The 26066-nt window shown below is 39.2% G+C and overlaps 1 protein-coding gene across 1 annotated transcript in view; it reads right to left on the reverse strand.

Annotated features, from left to right (window-relative positions):
- Window positions 1–3910: 3910 nt before the first annotated feature.
- Window positions 3911–26066, reverse strand: part of LOC139116966 (SWI/SNF complex subunit SMARCC2-like) — a 29973-nt gene continuing 7817 nt past the window's right edge. The window contains 16 exon segments of the mRNA XM_070679721.1: window positions 3911–4682; window positions 5429–5602; window positions 6008–6368; window positions 6881–7015; window positions 7391–7684; window positions 8352–8635; window positions 11058–11180; window positions 11764–11962; window positions 12472–12540; window positions 12543–12599; window positions 13354–13510; window positions 14844–14957; window positions 20277–20506; window positions 21425–21510; window positions 22825–22952; window positions 25497–25600. Of these exon segments, the coding sequence (XP_070535822.1) occupies window positions 4594–4682; window positions 5429–5602; window positions 6008–6368; window positions 6881–7015; window positions 7391–7684; window positions 8352–8635; window positions 11058–11180; window positions 11764–11962; window positions 12472–12540; window positions 12543–12599; window positions 13354–13510; window positions 14844–14957; window positions 20277–20506; window positions 21425–21510; window positions 22825–22952; window positions 25497–25600 (2604 nt within the window). The 3' untranslated portion in view covers window positions 3911–4593.

The following is a 26066-nucleotide window of genomic DNA, read 5'->3' on the forward strand; positions in this document are numbered from 1 at the left end:
TAGTGTGAAATTTCATACATCGGACGGAAAACCAAGAGCGATCTATCTAAGAGTTCTCGCTAATTTTTTTATCGGTTTTCGGGGAAATTTAATATACTGTTACTTGTCGGAAGAGTTTGAAAAAATTGTGCAGGCTTCTAGTACTACCATAAAGTATGGCGACTTGCATTGTCAATACCGGCTTATTAGAGGTGAAGTTGCCCTCCTCCCAAGCGGGACACACCCCGTTGGCGCAGCAGCATTAACTGCAACACAACTAAATGACATTTGATAGACCTGTGAGATGTTTCTTCAGGGTTTATTGTCGTTGTTGCTTTTACCTTGCGTGAAATTTTACAGTAAAGAGCTTGTGATATTATTATAATAACTACGCCTTACGACCAACTGAGTTCGAGCTCCAACCACTCGTCCACTGCACTCAGCTGCCCACCCGCACTGCACTGGAACTGCGTGGTAAAGGTCAGCGCGGCTGTTTGCGATTACCTGTGTACACGCAGTGACGCATGTAGCAACTAATAAAAGTACGCCCAAACAGGATGCAAACTCTGTATCGTCTCGGCCATGTAGATACCCAAGAAACCATAGAACGCCGATAAAGTTGTGGCATCTGAGCCTTCAATATTTTGTCTAAAGCAGTCCTGGTTCAAAAATATTATCTTTGTCGGTGGGCTCTGCAAGCTCTGGTATTACAAAGCAACCCAACACCTGTTCAAAACAACTTCTCGGATGCATGGTTTCTTTGTACTCGCACTAAGCTAGTTTGTTTTCCCACATCTTTGGAAGCGGCAAGCGGGGATTAGGTTTAACTGCACTGCTATCATTTCTTTGACGGTCGGATCAGCGTTCGGTAACATGGGCCGACTTCCTGCCTACCGATACCGGCCATGCTAAGAAATGTAAATTAAACTCAAGAGAAATTCCACCACGGCCACTTTGTCGCCGTATATTTCCCATGACAAGCGCTGACCAAGCCAAATTTATTATTTTTGCGGTGGTTTGTTCGCGGCAAAGAGATAGTTCGGTGGCCAGGATATTTCGTTCGATACGTGCATTTGGTCACAGACACGAGAAAAAGACTCGTTGTCCAAGCTTACCGCGGAGCTAACACCTTTGATTTTTTTTGACAAATACATTTGTGGAATTTATGTTTGTAGTAATTTGTACATTTGATGGCGACTTCCGTCAATTTACTGTATGTAACACCAATTCCATCGTAAATGTTTTAACAAATACAAATTGACTCATTTCATTTAAAATCCGAGATAGAAAACCATATTGCTGTTTTAGCGTAAGGAGTGTATCGGAACTGACTTTTTGAGAGATTTACCCCACCACCAGGTATATCCACTTGGTTTTGACCAGTTCACTCCCTATAAGTACAATAAGCGCTCCCAATACGGCATATATATTACGTCATACATGACCGTCATACATGTTTCAGCAAGCAGAACATAGGATTTTTTTTAAAATTGACTTGTTTGAAAATTCACTTCTTCATGATTTATCCATGTGAAGTTGATAAAATAATTCAAGACAGCAATATTTCAAATGAGTTTCGGTGAGAACTAGTCCCATTATTTCTCACAATTTTGTCAGAAACTTGTTTCTTCAGCCAACTTTCTCATTACAGTCAACTTTTCATATGCATATAAAATGTAAGACATAAAGTATGTTCCCAATAACTTTTTGAGCATCTCAAAGATCACATTATTTACAGATCAAATAATACATATAATCCACTTGCAGTTCTAAGTTATGGTTTGTACTGTAGAATTCTAAAAAGTTGTTGACATATTCAGTGATACGTAATGAGCTATTCCACAATGACACCAGTTTGCACAATAAAATAATTACTATTGAGTTTAAAAGCTGATGGAAAAAATGATGAATAGCATGTTTCTGCCATCTGGATAGAAAACGACTGTATTGTACGGTATATTCGTTGAGAAACTTACCACCTACTCAGCTTTGCTTGCGGGAGGTCCCCGAGGTCCGGGAGAGCTTGTAAAAGTGACCCGAGTGAGAAACATGACCTCTGACAGAGTTCAAACTGACAGTTTAGTATACGGGTTGCCCGTCTGTCACTGGGCAAACACTTGGCAGTGATTGATATATTTACTATGATGGATGAGGTTTTATTAGACTACCATGGGTGCTGAATAATCAGTATCACAATGCCAAGGGCAAACCACACCATTAGTGGACCATCGTTGGTTGGTATTGGATAACAGCCCAGGATTAACCAAAAGAATCTGAGAATGGTCCTTTTGATAAGTTGTGTACATCCAAGAAGTCCAGGGCTTGAAGAAATCATGATGCCAGTAGAGGGTTTTTTTTTGAAAATTTGGATAGCTCACATCCATCTGTATGAGTTTCCTGTAGAAGAATACCAACTCCTCTGTACCCTTTGCACGGCAAATTTAGCAAAGTGCTTGGTATTTTTGTTCATTGACATTTTTATGTATGTCTCACTCAAAATAACAGATGTAACACATATAAGGTGTTATGGTGGCCGTATTTGCACAGCTACATTTAAGAGGTGATGTCTCGATCTCCACACCTTGAGTGAAATACTCTTTTTCTGAGGGTAGCTGCTTTGCTTTTTTCCTGCAAGTGAAAGCCAGTTGCTCTGGTCCAGTCTCTTCCATTACCATCGGGTACCATTTTGGTACCACCTTCGAGTTACATTCCTTACATCCATGACAGTAACATGGGTAGTGCAGTTCCGCAGTTGTAACATGCAGGTGTTCTTCAAAAATCCATGTTTTTCCATCTTTCTAATTTCTGGTTGCTGAGATACAGCTGCATAGGGTGAGTAATTAATCATCAATCACGGCAATGTCTAACGACGGTGGTAAGTGGGACTTATAGGCAGGTCAATTCCGGTAACCTTGACAATTTTTATCTCAAGCAATAATTTTTAAATGAGACTACAGATGTTCAAATACAATCAGCAATACAAAGATATGCCTTTGTAAATTCAAGTGCAGATAAAACATACTGTGTACATGAAGGCTGTTCAATATTATGGCTTTTTCAGTTTGAGATTGTCGTAAACAATATCCCTTACAGTACAACCACCAAAACACTGGGCCAGATCCTCCTTACAGCAGTGCTTGTCTAAAGGTACCTTTGTTAGTGATTAAGGCAGAATGTACCTGGGGGACAGATGTTCAGGCCCTCAAGCTTTTACAGTGCTTTCACAGCCTACCACTTGAGGGGGTTCATTTTGAAGCACATGGAATAATATTTTCACTAGATTATTTTGCGAAAAATTGAAACTTTAATCTTTCCCAATCGTGTTACCTTAGCTTAGGGATGGCGGCCATTTTGAATTAAAAGTCTGTAAATATTGGGGAATTTGTTTTGCCAGTACCAAACTTTGCAGTGACTGCTGATTTTCGTTCTTAATTTTGAAAGGGAATGGGCAAAAGTTTTGAGGAAAGTTTGAGCGAAAGTTTAAATCCTTCCATTTTGAGGCCCGTGTGTCCTTACACAAACGCATTCTAAAATAAGGTTGCATTGTACAGAAAGCTCAGCACAGGCCCAGTATTTGTAAGTTTTGCTTCCCTCACCTCCACTAAACCAGTGTGTACACGATATTACAAAGGCTCCAAGCAACTTTCGCGACAATTAAAAAGGTTTAGCTAATTGTTTTCATGGCGAAAGTGGACCAACACATGCAAAAAATAGGGGTAGCAGGGCTGCCTTCATGTGCAATTCTTCACACGAACATGTTCATGGACTGGACACAATGGTGCTTCCACACAGCTGTCTCTGAGGTGTTATCACCTATCAATATTTCATAGTAAAGCTTGCTGTTTCAGCCCCTGTGAACACAGGTGCACAGACTCATCAGACAGACTCATCCCGTGGCTTCATGAATGCAGTCAGAAACAGACAGGAATCATTTTGTGTAAGAAATGTCAAATATTTATTAACACGAGGGACCAGGCCGAATACAAACACTTTGTTGACAAATAGCACTACTGTTATGAACATTGGTAATTTTGAGAACTAAGCTTTACACAAAATTAGAAACAAAAGCTACAGTTGGTACAAAAAAAATAGAAGCAGTCTTGAATGTGTTTGAGATAAAAGATGGATGAACAATGTTTTATAAGCTTTCAAGGATTCTGTGGAATGTCACAGCATTTTGGCATTCGTAAATCTTTGCATTCTTCCCTAGTTAGTGTCACCCTGTTTGACATTTTTGAGATTTTCAAAAGGACAGTACGAAAATTAACAGCACTGTTTGAAAATTATCAGTGAACTTCTTATGACGGAGGAGCTTCCTCTGCCAACAATCATCCATCTTGCAGTGTCCACCCCTGTAATGCCTGTTTGATTGGTACGATCCAATTGAAAAGATAATATATCACACAAAACTTATAAACCTGAACAGTGTGGGAGTTTGCTCACTGTCTGTTAAACTGTTTCCTGACTGAAGAGTATCAATAATATAAATAAATTCTGTTCTCACTATGTTTACAAAAGATAATACTTCAAAGAAACATGAGAGTAAAATCAAAAGTTGAGTTCTGATACATTTTCATCAACATTCCTCAATTTTCCAAGGTTTTTTGGTCATTGCTATGGCTTTGGCGAGACAGCAGCAGGTGAGGGCGCTATATCCCCAGCGGATGACAGCGGTGTGCCAGCGTCGCCTTGGTTACTGGTACCTGTGATGACAAATGAGAAGGTGATTAAGTCAGGTTTGACAATGTGGTGAGCTTTTCGCTCCTCTATTTCCATGTTTCATTTTAAGAAACGAAAAAGGGCTTTGAATCAGAAAAGTGTGGCAAATGGAAAATGGTTTTACTAAGCTGTAGAATTTTGGTTGATAAGGAACTTCTGTGGAGAAACACACAGCAAAAGTCAGAATTGACTGCTTGAAACGCACAGTTAATTACAATTGCATGGGTGTCATGTGACATCACATAGATAGGTGCCCCCTAAGTAAGGGAAGATTCTCAAAGGATGCTGGGCCTGATCTTCATTAAAACTGGGTTTTGTCACGGGGTCTCTCACAGCTTTTAGAATCAACTGGACCCCCTAAGATTATGTTTGGTTGTAAATTTGTCTGATTTTGGCCCAGTCTTCTAAAAGTCCTGCCAGATTCTCTCCTTGGTATTGCAGGTGATACTGGGAACATACTTTCCTGTACCCAAAAGAGTTAAGTAGATTACATGATACACAGAATGAACCTGTGGAATGCTTTCTTTGTTTGTCAAAGCTGTGAATCAAGACTTGTAGTGACAAGACACTTTGTTTTCATCACAGACATGGCCACCAAACCTGAGCACTGTCAGAGACAGCTCTCTGAGGCCACAGGTGTTTGGCATTGGTATGAACAATTATAAAATCTGCAGCATTGATACTAACAAAGCAGTCTGCAACACTTTAAAGAGGCTATTTTCTCTGTTACCTTGACTGACAATGGATGTGGGTGTGCTCTTCCCGCTCACGCTTCCAGTGCCCGTTGGTGTGGACCTCCCTGTCTGCATGACGGCCGCTATGTTTGGGTTCTGAGCTACGACGTTGCTGGCATTCGACTGTGTCGGGTTTGGCGTGCCTGGAGCGCTCTCCCCAGCTGGTGTGCCTGGGTCAGTGGGAAACAAAGATTTTGTATGTGACTACACCAAATCTCTTCTATTTCTTTTCATCTTTCAGTAATTGTGTAAGCCACGGTTAAGTTATTATTCCACATTATGTAGTGACCTATTTGAGTGTTAAACTTCAATGACTGACACATGTCACAATTAAGATTTATTACTTGCAATGATGCGATCTATAAATTCTTGAGCCTAGGGTGAAAGGTAAACATTTTTTTAAACTTTGTCTTTTATGAACATTTCACAAAGCAGTAATGGCTACATGGTTCATGCAGTAAAAGGGGAACTTGTCTGCAAGTCACGATCACATATAATTTTTCAGCCGGGGAAATGATGGTAAACGGGAGGATAAAAAGCCTGGAGGTGGGGGATGTACCATACAACCTACGAACCTGGTGTTGGCTGCTGTTGTTCATCAGTGCTCTGTGTCTGTGCTTGATCCTGCACAGGTGTCTGCGGTGTTGCTGGCCCCTGACTGGCAGTCTCCCCTGTCGGCAGCTGTGGCGCAGGGGAATCCTGCTGGCCGGTCGCAGTCTTCACCTGCGGCACGCTCTGCGGCTGGTCCGGTTGCTGCGGCACAACCTGTGGTGGGTTGGGTTGCTGTGGAGGAGGTGGAGGCTGTACTGGCTGGGCGTGTGCCCCAGCGGCAGCCATGGCTTGTGCCTGCTGTCTGGCTCTCATTTCTGCTGCCCTCAACTGCTCCTGGTGGAATGCCTGTCGGTCAGCCAGAAGTTGCTGGCGCTGATATTCCAACTGTGAATCAAAGAAATATTATCAGGACTGTGACAGAAACTTATGATTGTCAAAATATACTTAGCCTAATAAAACAATCTGAAAATATGGTAATTTGCCATATATTGTAAAACAGATTTGAGCAAAAAACTCAACATTGTCACTTGAAATCCATGAACACTCACAAAATCCATCCAGAGTATTTTAACAAAGACATTTGCCAGAAACTATTATTCAAAGACATTTGCCAGAAACTCTGTGTATTCATTTAATAATATGCACAGTGTTCATGATACTTCCAATAAAATATAATGTCGATGACACTTGGATTGCAAATTGAAGCAACTTTGATGTTGAGATTTATGATTACCCTGGTGCAATTAGTTGATTGCCAGCTTTCTGAACAGTCTCCACACAACTGAGTTGCACTGATGTTTTTTCAATAACAGGTAATAAATACTACACCACGTTAAACTTATATGTGGGTAATTTTTGTCTTCCTCATTTTTGAAATTCTGTGCGACATTACTTACCGCTTCGCGTTCTCTGTCCATAATGGTTTCTAATTCTTCAAAATGTCTGAGTTTAATTTCTAGTTTCTTCATCTGGGTCTCCACCAACAATGCCACCAAACTTTTGATTTTCCGTTCTTGAACAGCAGCAAGGTGCTAAAAACATTAAAATATTCAAGAGGACCATTTAATTTTTCCAACCTATCTGTCACAAATAGTAGATCACTAGGTACAAACACAACATATATTTTACTACATTGCTGTGTACAGTTTAATAGTAATAGTATGCTTTTTTTCTAAAGCGATGACAAAATTTACTAAATTCAACAGTCTTGGTAGATAGCAATTATTAACATGGTGTACTTTTAAAATGGGGATTAAACAGTTGTGAAAAGTTTTTTGAAGGGAAATAACATCTTTCATCAGCAAAGGGTAAACCAAAGGGTGTTGTGTATTAGAATTGAATACTATTCCACAAACATATAATGTATCCAGCGACAGCGTGCCACTGTGTTTCACAGCCACACATACCTTGGCTTTCACAGCGGCTGCTGCCAGAGCTGACGCAGCAGCTGTGGAAACATTTCCTTCATCCAGATCCGGCTCTTTCCTGGCCTCCTTCTTTCCCTCCCCTTTGTTCTCCTCATCTTTTTCCTCACTCTCCGTCTTCTCTCCGTTCACGAGCTCTTTCCCTTCTCCCTTCTCCTTCCCGTCTTCCTTGTCTCCCTCTTTCTCAGCCTTTCCTTCCATTTCTGATTTCTCTTCGTCATTGTCCGGTGTTTTCTCCGGTGCTGGTTCTGATGTGTCCATTGGCTCCTCCTTGACCTGACACATGAAGATTACATGAGATGTCAAATTATTTAGAAGCTGACATATTCTTGTAAAATATTCAAAAGTTGACATTATTGTTGTCAAAGGAAATGAAAAGTAAATATATTTGCACATCAATGAAAACCAATGTGGTTAAAACATGTGCAGATTCAACATAATATAATGTGATATGACGTGCAATTCCAATGTGACCAAAATGTTCAACATCTTCAAACAGAATTTAGAACTGAATGTAATGTCCTAAACTCAGTCCCTGAAAATGATGATTCTGTGTTTTTACTGCTTTGTCTCGTCATTTTTGAAATGAATTCAGAGGATTAGTGCTGACTGACATCGGGAATATCCTGCAAGTTTTGCCATGCATGATGAATTCTGTATGCTCATGCAAACTTTTTTGCATTTCAGAATTTCAAGTTGTGTTTACAGGCAGTTTCTGGAACAGCTTTGGTTTGTCTCTGTTGAGAAATGCATACAGCTGTTCTTGCAGTTGCAGCTTTTTGTGTCATTTCTAATTTGGGTGAAGATGAACACATGTTCTTCTTTTGAGACATTCATGCAGCCTTGACACCCCTATTTTCTATACACAGGTCCACAATCACCATTGAAAACAATGGCCTTGGGCCAAACCATTGTGATGAAGGGGTAAAATCTGCTATCATACCTTCATGGTGTCTGTGTCATCACTCTTCTCTTTGTCCTTGTCTGCCTCTCCTGTCTTTGACTTCTCCTTTTCCGAGCCCTTTTCCTTCTTCTCATCGGCTGACTTGGATTCCTTGTCCTCATCAGTTTCCATGCTCTCCTGGTTTGGTCCTGTCCCGGCAATTCCCGTCGTTTCAAGTCCGAAGTTGGAGTCCAGTGTCCCTGCCTCTGCTGCTGCCTCCACTTTCTTGAGGTGTGCATCAGTGAGGGCATTGGGTACTTCATCCTTCATCTTAGAAAATTCCTCTGAGATGGGAAAAAATGTCACAATGAATACAGAATATTATCTCTGATTCTACAGTAAGAAAACAGTCACATTCGGTGGCACTGCACTCTGCTGAGCTTTACTCAACCCTTTCACTAAGCCCATTTGGTTTGACCATATTGTTACAATGATACTGTTGGGTCAATCCATCTGGTAAATGGGGGTGAGGGGGTTAAACTGACTTCATATCGGCAGCATCCATTTGGAATGCCAGTGTAATGAAAGCTATGTTCCTTAAATGAAGACCATGGTAACAAAGAGCACTCTTTGTGGTTCCCAATTCACTAACCTTCCAAGTCATGTTGCAGGAGGGGGATGGGTGGGGGGTTAGGCACTCTACAGTGATGTGCAGGTAAATGCTTAAATTGTAGTTATGTTTCAGTGAAAGGGTATCAGCAAATTATTTTACTAGACACAGTTACAGAAAGTGTACAGATTTTGTTGTAGAATCAGACTGACATGACAGCATTTGCAATGAATTTTAGAGATGAGCAAACAGATGACCAACTGGCATAAGAGTTCCAGAACTTGATGGCAATAGAATTACATCTGTCTAGAGGTCTTTCATCAGTTGTCCTTCACTTCCTGGGAGAAAACCAACAGCGCCTGTAGCTGTGGATTGAGGAATGCCATTTGGCAGTGGGTTCAATGAACATTGGAAAATGTCAACGATCTCAACACTTGGTGAACATTCTCCGAGGCGTGGAGAACTTCAGGATTTTATCTCAAGATTACCAGCCTGTCTCATAACCAAAAGCCTGTTTGGATTTTGTAACCTGCTTATCTCACTGCAAAATGATGGCCTTCATGAGTATCAGGCCTGCCTTGCTGCCAGCCTAGTTCAGTGTGATCACACTGCTGGCTGCCACACTGCCATGAAAGACATCACCACACAGAGGGCAGAGGTGACGTAAACACCAGCAGTGCAACATGAATTCTGTATCAAATTCCGATCAGTGATAGCACTGAACAGATACACGGCAGAAAACGCCACTGCTGTGCTGTTTATCATCCCCTACTTTTCAAAGTTACAGCATGTTCATGTCGAGCAAATGGTAACAAATTTCTTCCGGAAACAAATTTTGGTTATTTTGTTCTTTGTAACAGCTGGACACTACCCACTTATCAACACATGGGCAAGTGCCAGTCTTCAGAACACTTGTTTATTTTCCCTTGTTGTTGACTTACTATGATGTGATGACTTGGCGTAACTTGCAATGTGTACGATGAGTTTCAAATGCTTCAAAGTACAATTGTCAACAGGATAAGTAGAATAATGCACTGGGTATGGTAACAACAAGTAAAAGAGAACTTGTTGCAGAGGACAATGACCTTCTCCCATGGGTCCTATCACTGTCTGATGTGGCCTAGCCCTCTATTTCACACAGATTGATGAATCTACAAACTGGATTACCGGGGGGTGGGGGTGGGGTGGGAGTGATCATTCACTGCTATGTAACTGCACAGTTGCTATATGTTTAATTTTGTCACTTAGCCGAACTTAACTCAGCTTCTTTCACAAACTCAATTCCAATGCCATAAATTTATACATTTGAATCAAAATTTACTGGGATTTTACGAAAAAGAACCTGTCAAGTTATCTCAAACTGGCAAAATATCCTTCTATGCAACCACTGAGATTCAAGTACCCTCCTTCTCTGATGTATAAATATCTTATCCTATGCAGATGTCAGTCTCTGCCAAAACTTATCCTACACAGCCGCCTAACAGCGTCTCCCAAGGTTTCAGCATTATCAACTGTTTGTGATGTTATTTGAAGCCAGTCTTGGATGGAAAATGTCTGGAGTCAATCTGCTATCAACACTGAGATTAAAAATTCATGCAAGGCTGGGTTCTCTAGTAAACTTGGATTACACAGAGTAAATCCTGTCATTGTTAAAGCTTGTCAAAGTTCTTGACCCTTGTGACCTTTTAACTAAGTGGTATCAATTTATTGTACCTTGCCCAGGGCAGCAAGCTTTCATAGGCTTATACAAAGCCATTACGGGGGTGGCAGACTTGGCAATGATTTAAGAAGTCAAAATGACTTGGCAAGGGATTTCTTTTACAAAATTTTACAAGAGCAATGTTAAAGTAATTGCAGCAAAGTTCCATGGCTTTTGCATGCCCACCCTCCCCCTCCCTCCCTCCCTCCCTCCCTCCCCTCCCTCCCTCTCTCTCCCTCTCTTTCTCTCTCATCAGCGTTGAGAAGATTGATGAAGCTATATCTTTTTATCATTACAGGTATGTAAGCTTATGTGTCTATGAGTGGATATTAGAATGTACCACTACCACAGCTTATTGCAGCACAAGACTCACTCAGAGCGGCTTTGTAAGTATATGTGTGTGGACATTGAAATGCATTGTATTAGCAGAACACTGCTAATTCCGGCAGAGACTCACCTATAGCAGCTTTGGCAGCGGCGCTGGCTACCCTCGGATCCACAACTGATGCCAGGAATGCCACGGTACTCATTACAGGGTTTCCACTCTGACTGAACGGAATTGGCTGGTATGCCAACGGTCCTGAAAAAATAAATTTTTACCATAGAAATGAACAGTAGAAACACTTGCGGTAGTTTCACGTGTATCAAACACAAGCACAGAGTTGACATTTCATGGACAGTGAGTGCAGCTAAGCTTACATAATCTGGTAGACTGCCATTTGACAAGATGTCATGGTAACTTTGACAACATTTATACATTTCATTATAGATTTTACAAGACTCTGAAAGAAGAGTAGCTTTTACTCAGCTACTGTGACAGACTTACTCACAGAATACTACTACTACTATTGAAGCTACTACTACAAGTACTGTTGCTTTACTACTTCTCAAGAATTAATTCTGTAAATGGCAGCATTTTTTATGCCTGTCCTACATTCTCTGATGAGTATACACTTTAACTATAGGTGATTGTCTATGGGAAGTAAACATTTTTGAATCAAAAACCACTGATGGGTCCCCTCTACTGCTACCACTATCACTGTTACTACTCCTAACACAGCTGATACTGCCATATATACTACTGTTACGACTACTGCCACAACTCCCGTTATCCCCACCGCCATCACCAGAAAAAAGTTGAGTGTACAAATTTTAGTACACACCTAATGCCCCGGGTCCATCTTCTAGATAGGGATCCTCTATTGGCAACCTCAAGAACTGTAAGATACATTCGTCCTGTGTTCGGCTTCCCACGTGTTCTGCAACTTTGTTCCAGTCGTCCTTGTACATTTCAAGAGCTTCCAGCAACAGCAGTGTTTCCTGGTCTGTCCATTCCCTGATGGTAGAAGCACCTTTGGTGTGCTGTAAAAAGATGACACAAAAGAGATGCGATCTTAAACAAAAGTCACTGCATTCTTGAGGACTAGTTTACAGCATTGAAGCAAACTACAGAAACATGGATGATGGGCTGTAAAATAGGTGATTTATCAATAGCTGATAACTTTGTCTCTCTTTATCTATTTCAGGTTTATGGAGAAGGAAATTGCAGAACTCTCTCACAGAATTACTTTTGAAGATTTTGAAACATATTTATAAACTTTCAAAAGGATTATTCAAAAATGTAGGTTTGTACGGTAAAATTTACATTTACTAGAATTCTTCCTAAAATATAAAAACTTTTCATTTCCTTGAAATCCCACCTTACAAAATGAATGGTTCATGAGAACATAAGTCCTAGAGAGTTGTTGTACACAGCGACAGAGGAGGGTTACTGGATATCACTGTTGACAGCGCCCTCTGTGGTAGGACAGAACATCTAGATACAACTGTTTGAACTACTTTCCAAAGGAGTCTTCTGAACTAAAACTTACCTTCATTGTTTGTGCTTTTTTACTGGCGTACATGTCAGTTCTAAGACCAAAGTTCTGTAGATCAGGCCCGAGTTCTTGTCATCTTTATTCTTATCTGAAAACTGCATCACCTGTTGAGCTGCAGATTGCTGTAACAGAAATGTACAAATTCCATCAATTGTCCCGGTATTGAGGTTGGTTGTTTGATACTCTGCTTGAAGGCATCATTGAGGTTCAAATGACTCGTTTCACTGTTTTTAGAGTTAAAGAGCTACAAGACTAAAGAATACTGGGTTAAAGGTATACAGTCACCTGTAATCTAAATATGCCCCTATATGGTCAAAGGGACATTCCTTGGTATCAAAATGCCCATGTGGGGGCGCTGTTTTTAAAAAGCGGCCACCCACTTAAAATCTGTGATTGGTTAGATTTTCTCTTTCCATGGTAACTGTGGCAAAATTGGAACAGGTGACAGTATACCTTTACTAGCAAGCCATATTACAATTAACCATTCAACTTGAGGATATAACAAGATGACAACCAAAACGAGGTTCACTTTTCGTAATATTTACAGTGACATTTAAAATTGTATTTCAGAAGCGATTACACAATTTTTTGTGTCTATCAAAATTCTTTTAAATACAGAAAACCATACAAGCAAGTGGACCTGGCATCATGAATGTTTACGGATGTCACAATATAAAGATGGCAAAGGCTTTTGAACAGTATTGCTATACCAAAACCTATTTTGAACTTCACCGAGAAATTCCTTTGAAATACTCATAGAACGTGTACAACTTGTTCATGATGTAATAAGACCTCTAATGTTTTAGTTTCGGTTTCATTCACTTCATACCAACAGACACTGATGTGAACAGACTGAGCTTTGTCAGGGTACATTACCTGGCTAGTTTTTGCTGGTTGTAGTGGCTGTAAACCTGATGGTGTGTCTGTCAGCACATGGAAGTGTGAGGTTGGCGGTGGTCCCATTGGTGTCACCTTGTTCTCGCCGTCCACCTGGTAGTTGATTAATCCCCACTGTTCCAAGAATGCGTGAACTCTGGGCGTAAAAGAACGAAAAGCAACTCTTTCAACTTTTCAGGTTTTCTTTCATCCTTTACCATTGTTAACAATGGGATTGGTTCAAAGCACATTGGTAAAAGGGTGTTAACTCAAGACAATTCTATTTATTAAAGCCCCAGTGCTGCTAACTTTAGATGGTTTTTTCATTATTTTTATTTGATAAATCAATTGCAACTTCTTATTCTATTCCCCAAAGAATGTTGAAACACCCACTATTTAGCTTGTCAACTTAGCGTCTATATGTGTAAAATGCACGAATATTGTTTACATTTGAATTCTAGTCCGGACCAGAAGTCAGTTTTCAACCATAACAATGCAGTTTACAACCAAAGGGGCTGAGTTGACAAGCTGGATACTGTGTATATCAACATTCTTTGGAGAGAAGAACAAGGAATTATGGTTCACATTCAAAATAAAAATGGTGAAATTATCATCAAAAGTTAGCAGCACTGGGGCTTTAAAGGTAGCGAAATACTCTCACTTTCAACCATTCTCCCACAAAATATAGAACAAATGTGAGCTATTAGAATTACAGGTCACCCATGCAAAGTTTGGTGTTAGAGAAACAAATTACCTAGAATTTACCAATATTTGAAATTCGCCACCCATGTGTTAACTTTATGAGGAAAATAAAATTTTCAATTTTTGAAAAAATGCGGCAGTGAAAATTTTCCCTAGTCTAAGAGCTTTAACCCTTTTCCTGCCAAGTCCATATTTCACCACCAGGTCAAGATAGTTAAAATTAATGAAACACAACGTATTCCATATGATGTATTTTAACATAATACTGTACATTTGAAGGCTGTTGAAAACATAATACTGTAAAGTTGATTTTTTTTGGACAAAAGATGCCATAACATACCAAGCCAAGTGGGTGAAAATACGTCATGTTTTGGCTCAATACCGCTTTTTACTGACTTGGCTGATGGGGAAGTGATACAGTTATTACTGTCTGGCAGGAAAAGGGTTAAAATGAGCCCCCCACTAGCAGTAGATCAGAAAAGAATTGTAAAATTTGAGAGTCCAAAAACATGTCCAAAAGGCACAGTGTACCTTAATTACAGAAAATTTTAACACATTACAAGTATTGCTAAAGGGCAATTTACAGAAAAAGAAATTTACAGATGTATTTGACTTGACTAAAAGAATTTGATAACGGTAAATCCACAATGGAGAATGTTGTGAAATCCTTACAGCATTGAAGAAACTACATGTACATTCTGTTACCAGGCAACAAATACGACATACACCTACAGACCACACACAACATGCCACGAAGCTCTCCCACACAAAAAATTGATATAATTTACCTCATTATAGCGCAGACGTCCCCAGCAAGATTTCTTCGACAAGCCGTACAAGTGAGGTACTCTGCCGGGTTCAGTCTGTATGTATCTATCATAAAATTACGATACGCCATATAACTGAAAAAAAATTCAAAGATGATATGAGAAAGGGCTTTATGATATTTTATTGTAAAAATCAAAGTGAGACTTGAGTGGACACGTGGGTCATCAGTGTATTAGGGAGATGTGTAGATATTTCATGGATAGTGTTTGACCATTGCACATTAAATAAGGAATTGTGTGTTAACACAAATTGCCAACAGTGTCTATGGGGTTATTTGCAGGGTCAAGATGTACTTGGATACATACATTATACACAATAGCAGCTGCAGTCAACTCAATATGACCTGCATATGTAGCTAAACCTGGTTCATGTCTGCTCATATAGTGTGCATATTCCTCTTTCGTTTGGATATGCCACCTTGCATATTCAACTTTGATTACATCTTCATAATCATCCCAATGTGTAGTTAAATAATCAATAACACCAAGTCTGATTTGTATGTGTAATCTTCAGTATTGTAGATCCCATAACTTATAGCGCGATATAGACAATTGCCATCACCTCTGATTGAGACAATCTCATATTGGCTTTGGGGAAGACCTTCGGCTCTCCATGTATAATTTCTTTGCAAGGTTTGATGCTTTTTGACTTTTCTTTTTTGTTTTCATATTTGTCAGTGTACTTCTAAAATGTCAAGTTCAATTAAATATATAATGCACGTAAATATTAAATGTTTATTGTCACTGCCTTCGCTATCAATGATAGTTCAAAATACGTGCATAGGTGCACTATGAAAGCTCAGTATTTCTAGAAAGTATTCAGAAGATACTGTTATTGGATATTTCAGAAGAGTACTTTCAGAATGTGCTTTGGAATACAATTCAGAATAATATTCAGACACTCACTATGTGAGATAATATTCTGTATATTCTAGAACTAACAAGCTCTGCTTGTTAGTATGTATTGTCATGTCACTGTTGGATGTTGTTGTCAAATGTCTGTGTATTAAGTGTGTGTATTCTGATTTATTTTGGCTCTTTTTTTAATTAGCAGCTGCAGTAAAGACACAGTGAATACCAGTACTGCAAAAGAAAGAAAAATATGTCAGAGATAGGTTGTCTAGCTATGATTCACTAAAATGATTTAAATTTCATATTAAATATTTTGATTTTACATTCAATGCACATTATGCATTTCCTCTGCGAACAACATTCTCCCAATAGCCACTGTAAAACTGAAATCAGATGCGATTCTTGATCAGCGTCATTATTCTAATTCAGCACAGATTTGTGCAATTCTGACAGATAAATCCAATAGGAAACTAATACACCATTATCAGTTGATGTTTCAATTGCAGCTGGACTGCACAAAATTCACAATCTTTGTACAAAGTACCAACTATGTTATCATCACCACAAATATATGCATCTGAAATATCATCAGAATAATTTGCAAATTGTTCAAAAATTTTAGAACACTGCTAAACAAATATGGACTAAAGAAATAAAAAAATACACACTAAAGATGGGCTAAATTATTGAAATGAAATAACATACCAGTAATAAATATGCAACAAACTGTGGACTGCACTTCATTTTTCAACATTTTAAACTGAAATGTTTAGCCATAATTTGAACGCCACACTATGACACAGAGGGGTAATTTTAAAATTCGTTTTACAACCGAATGAAATTCATCGACCGTCATATCTTGAACACAGAAATGCCTTGCTATATTGTGAATATTTCCGGTGGCGATAGCCCACTGTCCGTGCACCGCTGTACAATGGTCGGAAAGAAAAATGCGCCAGTTACATTTTGCAACACATAGGTTATAAACGTTTGATAATTGTTGTTTATTTAGAAGTGTTAAATGTCTTTACATATTCTTTGCCCCCTTCCGCACGCTCGTATTTCTCTTGATATTGCGTTTACTGAGAAAATTTACCTCATGGCCCCTATCGACATGCCGAAGGGCATGAAACGCTTCCGCCAATCATAGCAACGATTCACATTTTGGCAAGTTTCACGATATCAGTGAAAATACAAGATATAGTAATTTACTAAAGTGAAACCAGGAGGGTCATTTGTTTTCAGACTCTGTATATTAAAATGAAAATATATCCTAGTTTGAACCATGATGTAAACACCACATTTCGCTTACTCCGCTATGTCCGTGACGGCACAACCTTACAGGGGCCCCCCGACTCGTACTCCACAAAAGTTACGATGCCCAAAAACAACCAAAAATTCTCGCAAATCGGGGTTGAACTTTCAGTTTCCACTATAAGAATCATTTCAATCGAAGTGTGGTAGAAATCAGGGGAACGGTTGTTTTTAATGCACGCCCAAGCCCCAATTGTAAAACAATATGGCGTCGTCATCACGCGACTAACATTTTTCGAATGAACTCCGTGAATATTGAAAACACTATTACAGTCGATCGCTCGTAAATTTAGATACTCTTTTTAAACTAGACCATAATTAGGGCCCATACTGTATACTCGATGTGTGGTGAGATGTTGCCACACGTTTTAACACGACTTATCAGTTTTAACACGACTTATTAGTGACGTGCTTTGGATAACCTTCGAGGCCGTTTCTTTCCGCACACAGCTTCTCACAATATCACCTCTCATTCACTAACAGTTATTATTGGTACACGCAAAGTTAACACATGCTCTAAATACGGATACAAAAATAAACCTCTTACCGAATGTCGTACTGGCTCCACTGGTGTGACTGTAGATAGACGTAGCAGGAACTGAATCTCGTAGCGACACACAGAAAGTATGGCTGCTGAATGCACGAGGTTGAAATATCAACGATGCTGAAGTTGGACTCAGTTTCGGATTCGGTTTCGGATTCGAATAACTGAGAATAGTTTTATATGATTTATCCTCCAGCATTGGAGATTAAAGAAACTACAGAAATGGCCTTTTCTGCTTCATATCTGGACATTTTACTTGAATTTGACTCTAATGGTCACCTTTCTACTAGGCTATATGACAAGAGAGATGATTTTAACTTTAGTATCATCAATTTTCCACACCTCATAAGTAATATTCCACTCTCACCAGCTTATGGGGTATACATTTCCCAGCTTATTCGATATGCTAGAGCATGCAGTTCATATGGTGATTATGTAAAGAGACATGGCCACTCTCTTACAAACTTTTAAATCAAGGTTACACCAGAGCAAGACTTGTCTCTACATTCAAATGCTTTTTTGGCAGGTATCGCAAGCTGGTAGATAAATACAATATCTCTCTTCATCAAATGATCACTGATGGCATCGGTGACATTGGGCCTTAGTTAGTGACCACTACCTATCTGACTTATAGATTGATATATGGCGGGTGCCACATGTGGGGCAGGATGCGCTTACCATTTTCGAAACACCTGACATCACTTCTTGGTCTTCTGGCCAGAGGTCCATATATCTTTCTTTCATGAATATGACTTTGTTTGTGTACCGTCTATTTACTGTCTGTTCTGTGCTGTTTTGTGTCTATGTTTACAACTATTGTCTTGCGAATTCCGACCTACTGTCATAGGATTATGGAATGGTATGTTTGCGATTATTATATTTCAAGCTTATGTTATTATTTTTTTGAAGAATATAATAACTACTGATACACAAGGAGATATTTTAACTAGATGAAATGACTGCACAAATAGCATGTATTTTATCACATAAATGTAGCATGTATTTCATGACATAAATGTTTCATATATAATCATAATTTATAAAGTTTAAAAAATCAAAACACTTTAGGAACTGTAATGCATGACTACACAAGACAAAACTGCTGAAAAATCAGTCAAAAGTTACAACTTATGAGCTGTCGATCTCAATTATGGGCATTATGCAGTTCAGACTATTCAAGCTAACAGTACTACGCACAATTCAAAGAAATAGCATTCAATGCTATCTTTATTACGCAACATATTAACTGATAGTTTAGTCCGAGAGTTTAGTATGGTACATTCAAAATGCAATTTATGTAAAACAACATCAATCAAAACATCAAATTAATACAACATATTAACATTAAACCATGTGACACACATTGTGACATATAAAATGATTAAAGTATGTTTTTGTAAATATTGTTTTCCTTGCTCGACACTTCCTTTAAATTTTAAATTAGAGTCCTATGAAGCTTTCTGTAATTTCTATTTTTTAACCATTTTACTTGTGAATATATGCACACAATTTATGCCATGAAATATATGCATTGTGATCTTATTTTCACTTTGTCTAGTGTGATTAGATATTATTTTAGCTGAAAAAAGGTCCAGGGAAAGTAAGGAAAATCCAGTATTCCACAGTGTAACAATTGGCTGAAAATATAAAATTTCTTTCAGTCTCTCGAATCCGAAACCGAATCCGAAACTGAATCCGAAACCGTGTCTAACTTCAGCATCGTGAAAGGCCTTACTGGTTCTGACCACTAGATCATAAAATATGCAAATGAGCAATTAATTAATAAGCCACACCCACCAAAATCTAATCAGATCTAAGTCTCATCATGATCATACCAAATACCAAATTGCATGACATTGGAACTTAGGGTTCTTAAGTTATGAGTGGAACAAAATCTGTCTACGGACGGACGGACGGACGGACGGACAGAACGGACAGACGGACAGACGGACACACACACAGACATTGTGGCGACAAAGGACACCTTTGGTGCTTAGCACCACGGTGTCCAATAATAAAGGTACACCCTGTAGCTTTTATTGGTTGAGCAAATTCAGGTCTTCAAACCTACTTTCTGTACATTATTGAAAAGCCTGCAAAAAATATGTCACTAGTTGATGGTGTTGATTGATTATCCAAGGTGACAATAAACACACCACCATCATTTGGTGCAGTCCTTTGTTTTCATGATTCACTTGAACCTCTGTACATACAATCACGGGGGTGACAGGATCAAGTTAGACAATGTATTTGTGCCCTACAGCAGGTGTCAATTTGCTCGACGCCAGGAGGGCAAATTGTCTACTGCGGCCAGGGCACACAAACCCATGTATTCAGGCAATAATATTTTTATTACATGCCTCTTCATATGCCTCTTCAATGCTACATGACATTTAGTTACATGCAGGGCATTTTCATACAATTTTATGATTATCGACCAATATCAAACAGATTTTACGAAAGTCAAAATAGCAGTTGCTCGTATGATATTTTACATCTAGCATTAAGCGTCTACTTTGACGTCGAAAATGTTGAAGGGCTTCACTTGACCGGCTAACCATGAAAACCGGTCAGTACATCGTTCAACGGTTTGCTAACTCCCCTGTTCCTGTTCAAATCAATGCACTGATTTGCACACACATCAAGGCATGTAATAATGTCTGATGTGAAAATTCAGTACTTACACTTCTGGAGTCTTGGATTTATTTTTACCATTGAAGAATTCTGGCAGTGCTCGTCTTTCGATGGCGTGTATGCTGTTGTAATCAAACCAGGCAGCGTAGCTTGGAATAATGATGTGATGTGTCTGCTCCGTCACATTTCTTCCTTGACAGTCCGACTCCATCACTTTCTTCTCCCTCTCCTCCGATGCTGGCGTTGCCGGTCCTGATTTCATCCTGGAATCACCGTCATCCTGAAAGTTCAACACCAATGAAAGCAAATAAGTAAACTGACAGATAGACAGATTTAACCCTTTTCCAGCCAGAAAGTATCACTTCCCCATCTGCCCAGTCAGTAAAGAGTGGTATTGAGCCAAAAACCAAGAGCATTTTAACCTATTTGAATCAGTATGTTATAGGAGCTACGGTCTGTAAAATCATGCATACAGTGTCTATGTTTACAGGGGCCTTCAAATATTCATTTTTTTTTGTTAAAACACATTACTTGGGACTTTCTGTTTCATTAGTTGTAACCACTTTGACCTGAATGAACTTGGCAGGGTAAGCGATAGAGACATACCATATTACTGGATAATCTGTACAGACTGTAGCTTACAGTTAACAGTTGTGAGAGGTTTATTGCATCTTTGTGAAACAAGGATGCCATAGTTTAACCCTTTCACTACTATGGTTTGGCCCAAACTCATTGTTCTCAATGGTGATTGTGGCACTGTACACAGGAAATCGGGGATGAGCAAGTAATGCTTCCTAGTCTGGTCGATGGTACTGGTTACAAACACCCAGGGGAAACACAACACAATGAATAACTTTCCGAAAACATTTCAAGATGAAAGAAAGGCAGTCAAATGAAGCTAAAAGCACAGAGAAGTGTGGAAAAAAGTTCAACCTGTTCACCCTAATCCATGTGAACAGACCAACACTCAACATAATTGACAATAGATTTGGACCAAACCATGTTTGTGAAAAGATCAATAATTATATTAACTGGTATGGGTGAAAACTGCACCATGACATATTTTTGAGGCCACACTGTACATATCAAATGCATACATATCTGGACTGCATAAAATCATGCCAGGTGGACTTGCATGTGAAGTGCATGTGGGAATGATGAGTTTGGCAACGTGAGCTTCAGTGTGCTGGCAACTTACCCCTGTGTCTTGGCTGTCATCGAGGTCTGCCAGGGCACCACCTTTGATGGGTTGGAGTTCACTGTCCTTGTGAGAACGACTTGAAACTGCAGAGGAAAGAAGAGAAACATGGTATGAAAACACCAAGCATTCAACACCTTGCCACTTCCATACTCTGTACATGAATACAACCAATTCTTTGTAAAGGCCGATGCAAGTCAGTGTGTGATGATATGGCAAAATGACTGAAAGAAGATAATTCTCACTATCAATGCTACAAGGAACCAAGTTACACTACAAGGAATCAATTTCTATCTTGAGGAAGCACTGATACTTTGCGAACCTAAAATCTTTGCTGAGACATATGGTATCAAATATAAGAGGATAGTGAACAGGCATTTCATTCATGTTTTTGAATTGATTTATATCTTTGGATCTGTACCAATGGTATTTTTAACGGAACGTTGTAAACATCATGAACTGAACACAAATCAAGAACGATAGAAAGCCGGGTGGGAAGCACTGTTAGCTAGGGCTGAAACAAAGTCCTTTCAGCACCTTATACTATCAGACTGAAAAAAGAAACAAGGTGTGATGTCGAGTCTTGTTTTCACGCTCACGCTCAATCAGCAGAGATATTTTATATGCCATGCAAAGCTGAAATACATCTATGGAATGTCTCTCAAGGAAGAAAAACATCAAACAATGTGTTTCACCTTCAGTCAAATACAATGCCTTGATTATCAAAGTAATGCACATTTCAAACATCTTTCTGCAAGTTACTTATGTCAAAGACGAATGCCACGGTTTTCAGTTTTTGTCACTCAGCATTACACAGCAAGCACAGCTGTCGTACAGGTCTGTGTCTACAAAGAAAGCACAGTGATGTAAAAGTGCTGTGACCGACTCTGATTTGTATTCAGTGCTGTGCCCACAGGTGTATCACAAGGTCCTGAATCTCATGCGTGTATCGGTATCGTTTTTTTACATGACTTGATAAAATGCTGTGCATACTGGGTGTTAGGGTCTAAAATTTACATAAGTGTTTCAAATATATATATATCATGAGACATGGTACTCCTGATATTTCTGAGAAAAAAACTCTGTAATCTTATGAATTTACAGACACAATAATGCTGTGAACTTCAACACTGGATGCAGCTCTATTTGTACAGCCACATATCCAACATGCAGCCAATGGATGCAACGAGAAATGACACGACTACATATGCAGCTCTATAAAGACAGGCTTGCAACAGGCCAGACAACAGAGCTCAGAAATCCAGAAATTATAAGCCATGTGAGATATCCTGGCTGTACAGATCAGGGCGTTGCTATAGACATGTCCTGTAACCTGCTTGTGTATATCTAAGTATATACTTGGAAAAAAAGTCCACTAAGAATGCAAGAGAAATACATACTGCTTTTGGGTAGATTGACTTCTTCAATGTTTGGAGTTGGTGACGGGTCTTCCATGTCTTTAGTCAGATCTTCCTGCTCTTCTTCCTTGCTGGATTTCTTCTTCATGGCCGCAGCGCTGGGACGACCTCTGAAAATACCAGAATAGAAGACATAAATGTGAGGTACTGTGCAGTGCATGGGCTTCACTGTCATGGTAACCATAATGCCCATGTATGACATAATGACATTTGAAGACCCAGCGTTTCCGTTACAATTTCAAAACTTGCGTACGATTTTACGCAACTGAGTTTTTATTTGCGTAAAATGTATTCAAAATGCGAACGGTAGGAATCAGTATCTGAAGTGAGCTGGGCAGTCTTTTCTGTAGAACTTGGGGGTTTCCTGTAATGCGCATGCTCTATTAACAAAAAGCAACAACCTGGGGGGCTTCAAGGTGTAGTTGAACGTTTGCAATGCCGTTATGTATGTCCGGTATATGATCGTTCAGCAGCCCAATGAGTTCATGTTCAAAGAAAATACCTTCTGGCTACGAAATTAGTGTTTTCAAAGGGCCAACAAAAAGTAGATACTGTTCAAAGTCCAGCGGGACCTCTCAAGAATGCAACCCGACAGAGTCTAAATGGTCACCGTAAACACTTTCCAAATAACATGCGAAGTAATGACCATTAACTGTATTGTGTTACCAACAACGTAGACTCGATCGATTCTCGAATTTTTTGCATCTGTAGTGCTATTGTCTGTACAGAACTGATTGACATGACGTTTGTGATGATGAAATACAATGTTGCATAAAGTGCTGCGGTCTGCTAAAGTCTAAAATGTTGCAATATCATGATAAATGTCACTTGCAAGCAGGTGCATATGTTCTATTTTTGTCCTGCATTGAACCATGTTCAGGCAATGTAGTGCGGGCCAAGTACGTCGTGTCATTGGGCGGCATTTCTCAGTGCGTATTTGTTTACGCAGTCATGATTTTTTTTGCGTATTTCCGAACAATTTTGCGTAAAATACGCAGGATTTTGCGTTAACGGAAACACTGAGACCTCAAGGTTATATTTATGGCAGGAAAAATTATTTGTGAGAGCGTAGAGTTGAAGAGTGAACAGCCATGGATTTATTTTTTTTTAAAGACCACTAAATTTAAATGACCAGAGAGTGATTTTGTTTAGGTATAACAGTTTCTGCAATTGTATGTAGTCTTTTATAAACAAGAGTCTCACTTCTTGTTCAGATCTGGTTGTTCATCTTTTCATCTCCAGAGGGCGCTGCTTATGGCAGTCACTCTGCCCTGCAGGCTCTATAGGGTAACAGAAGTCGTAAACTGTAAGGCTTCAACTACAGACGATTTTCTTGAATCACAGACCTTTGTGTTAGCAATAACATGAGAGATTCCAGCTTTCTTCCTCTACACTCAACAAATACCTCTGGACCCTCATTTTGACCATATGTAAAGGCAACTTTTCTTTAATCAAGCAAAATAAAGTGTAACTGCATGCAGACATTACCGATGGGTGCTGGGGGGGGTGGGGGTATAAACAGATATTTGCAGAATGTGAAGAAGTGCCTCCCCTATCACTTTGTCACAGCTATTTGCCAAACACAAGAAAGTAAAGCATTGACTTTATTTTATACACTGACGTTGAAAAAGAATGAATAATGAAGCTGCATATTGCAATTTTGAATTTTATCTTATTTTGAGCTCAAAATGATGGCATTATAACTGGTCTCTTTGGCTTTCAGAACACTTTAAAGACATACATTTCTTGATTTCAAGGAGCCAGTAACAAATTTCTTCCATATTCACTGAGCTAGCCTCTTTATCTGCACCATTTTGATTACCAATCATTCTCCCTAGCTGAACATACACTTACACTTATCACAAAGAAATAGCGCCCTCACACAGAGGTTGTTTGAAAATCAGTTCATATTTGCAAATTCAAAATGCCCTGTATTTCCCTAATGATCTCCAAACATTTTCATGGCTAAAATGTTAAGATACTGAAGTTTAAACTATTATGCTTGAATGCCAAAGGAACGTGTTCAGTTTGATACAGCTCGGTGCAATCTCTTTTCACAGCCAACTACAGGGAAGGTCTGCAACTTGTGTTCTAAACACAGTGATACAAACAGGTGGCCAAACTGGTGATATATGCCCTCAATTGACACACATCCTCTACTGGCTGATGTACTGTTGTTCACAATGTAGCAAAGACGATGTGGTCTTCACAACTTATGGGATTGGGAGACTAAGATATACGTGCATGGACACACGAAACACAACGAGTCCATGTTTAGTATGATAATTTTTTAACATTTTGGCTTCTCAGGGAAGTGATTTTGACATATTTACACATTTACAGCCATTTCAGAAGTGTCATGTGACAAGGACGGCCACTCTAAAGTTCATCTTGTCTTCGCAGGTAGATATAGTTGGTATAGAAAAAGCGGAGCATATGATGTAATTGTTAAAGGAATGCATGAATGTACACGATTTAACCCTTGATGTCTCATTAAATGTGACAAACTCACATTAATTGTCCTCATTCTGTGAAATGGACAAAATAATACACATTATCATCTTTATCACAAATCTGAACTCAGCATTGCTCAGTACAAAGCGAAGACACTCATTTTCAGAATTGCTTGACTGCCTCTAATATATTCTACTCACCCTTTCTTTTTCCGTTTTGTGTCAGGTGGTGATGGCGACCTCTTCCTCTTCTTAGTGGATCCAGCTTTCTTTTCCCGTCTGTCTGGGTCTGGACTCTGAGCAAACTGTCACAAAAACACAGAAAAAATAGGAATAAATTCACAAGGAAACGGATAGATCACAAATAGGTGGTGGGTACCTTTGCCTGTTTTGTGTGCTGGAATAAATGCATCTCATCTTTGTATTGAGTGAACCATGGAGGTAGAAGCGTGGAGGAGTCAAAACCACCTTAAGTAGGATTATTTTCCTTTGTTGTAGTCAAGTGATTTAAATCCTGTTATCGTCTTTGTGTGCATAGCATTTCTTTCCATGTGCTTTACCAATGGCCTGAGCTCATGGGTATCTGCATGGAGGTGCAAACTTTGACCATGTAAGAAATCATGAGTTCACTTGAGATCAAAAGAGATCAGATATGTGCACCCACTTCTTTTGGATTGGATGTCATACGTATGAGCAATTATATCCATGCAAAGTGCATACACATTATAGTGCACTTCTGAGGAAGTTAAACCCTATTCTGGGAAACTAAAA

Source organism: Ptychodera flava, chromosome 18 (genome assembly GCF_041260155.1).
Source record: "Ptychodera flava strain L36383 chromosome 18, AS_Pfla_20210202, whole genome shotgun sequence".
NCBI lineage: Eukaryota > Metazoa > Hemichordata > Enteropneusta > Ptychoderidae > Ptychodera > Ptychodera flava.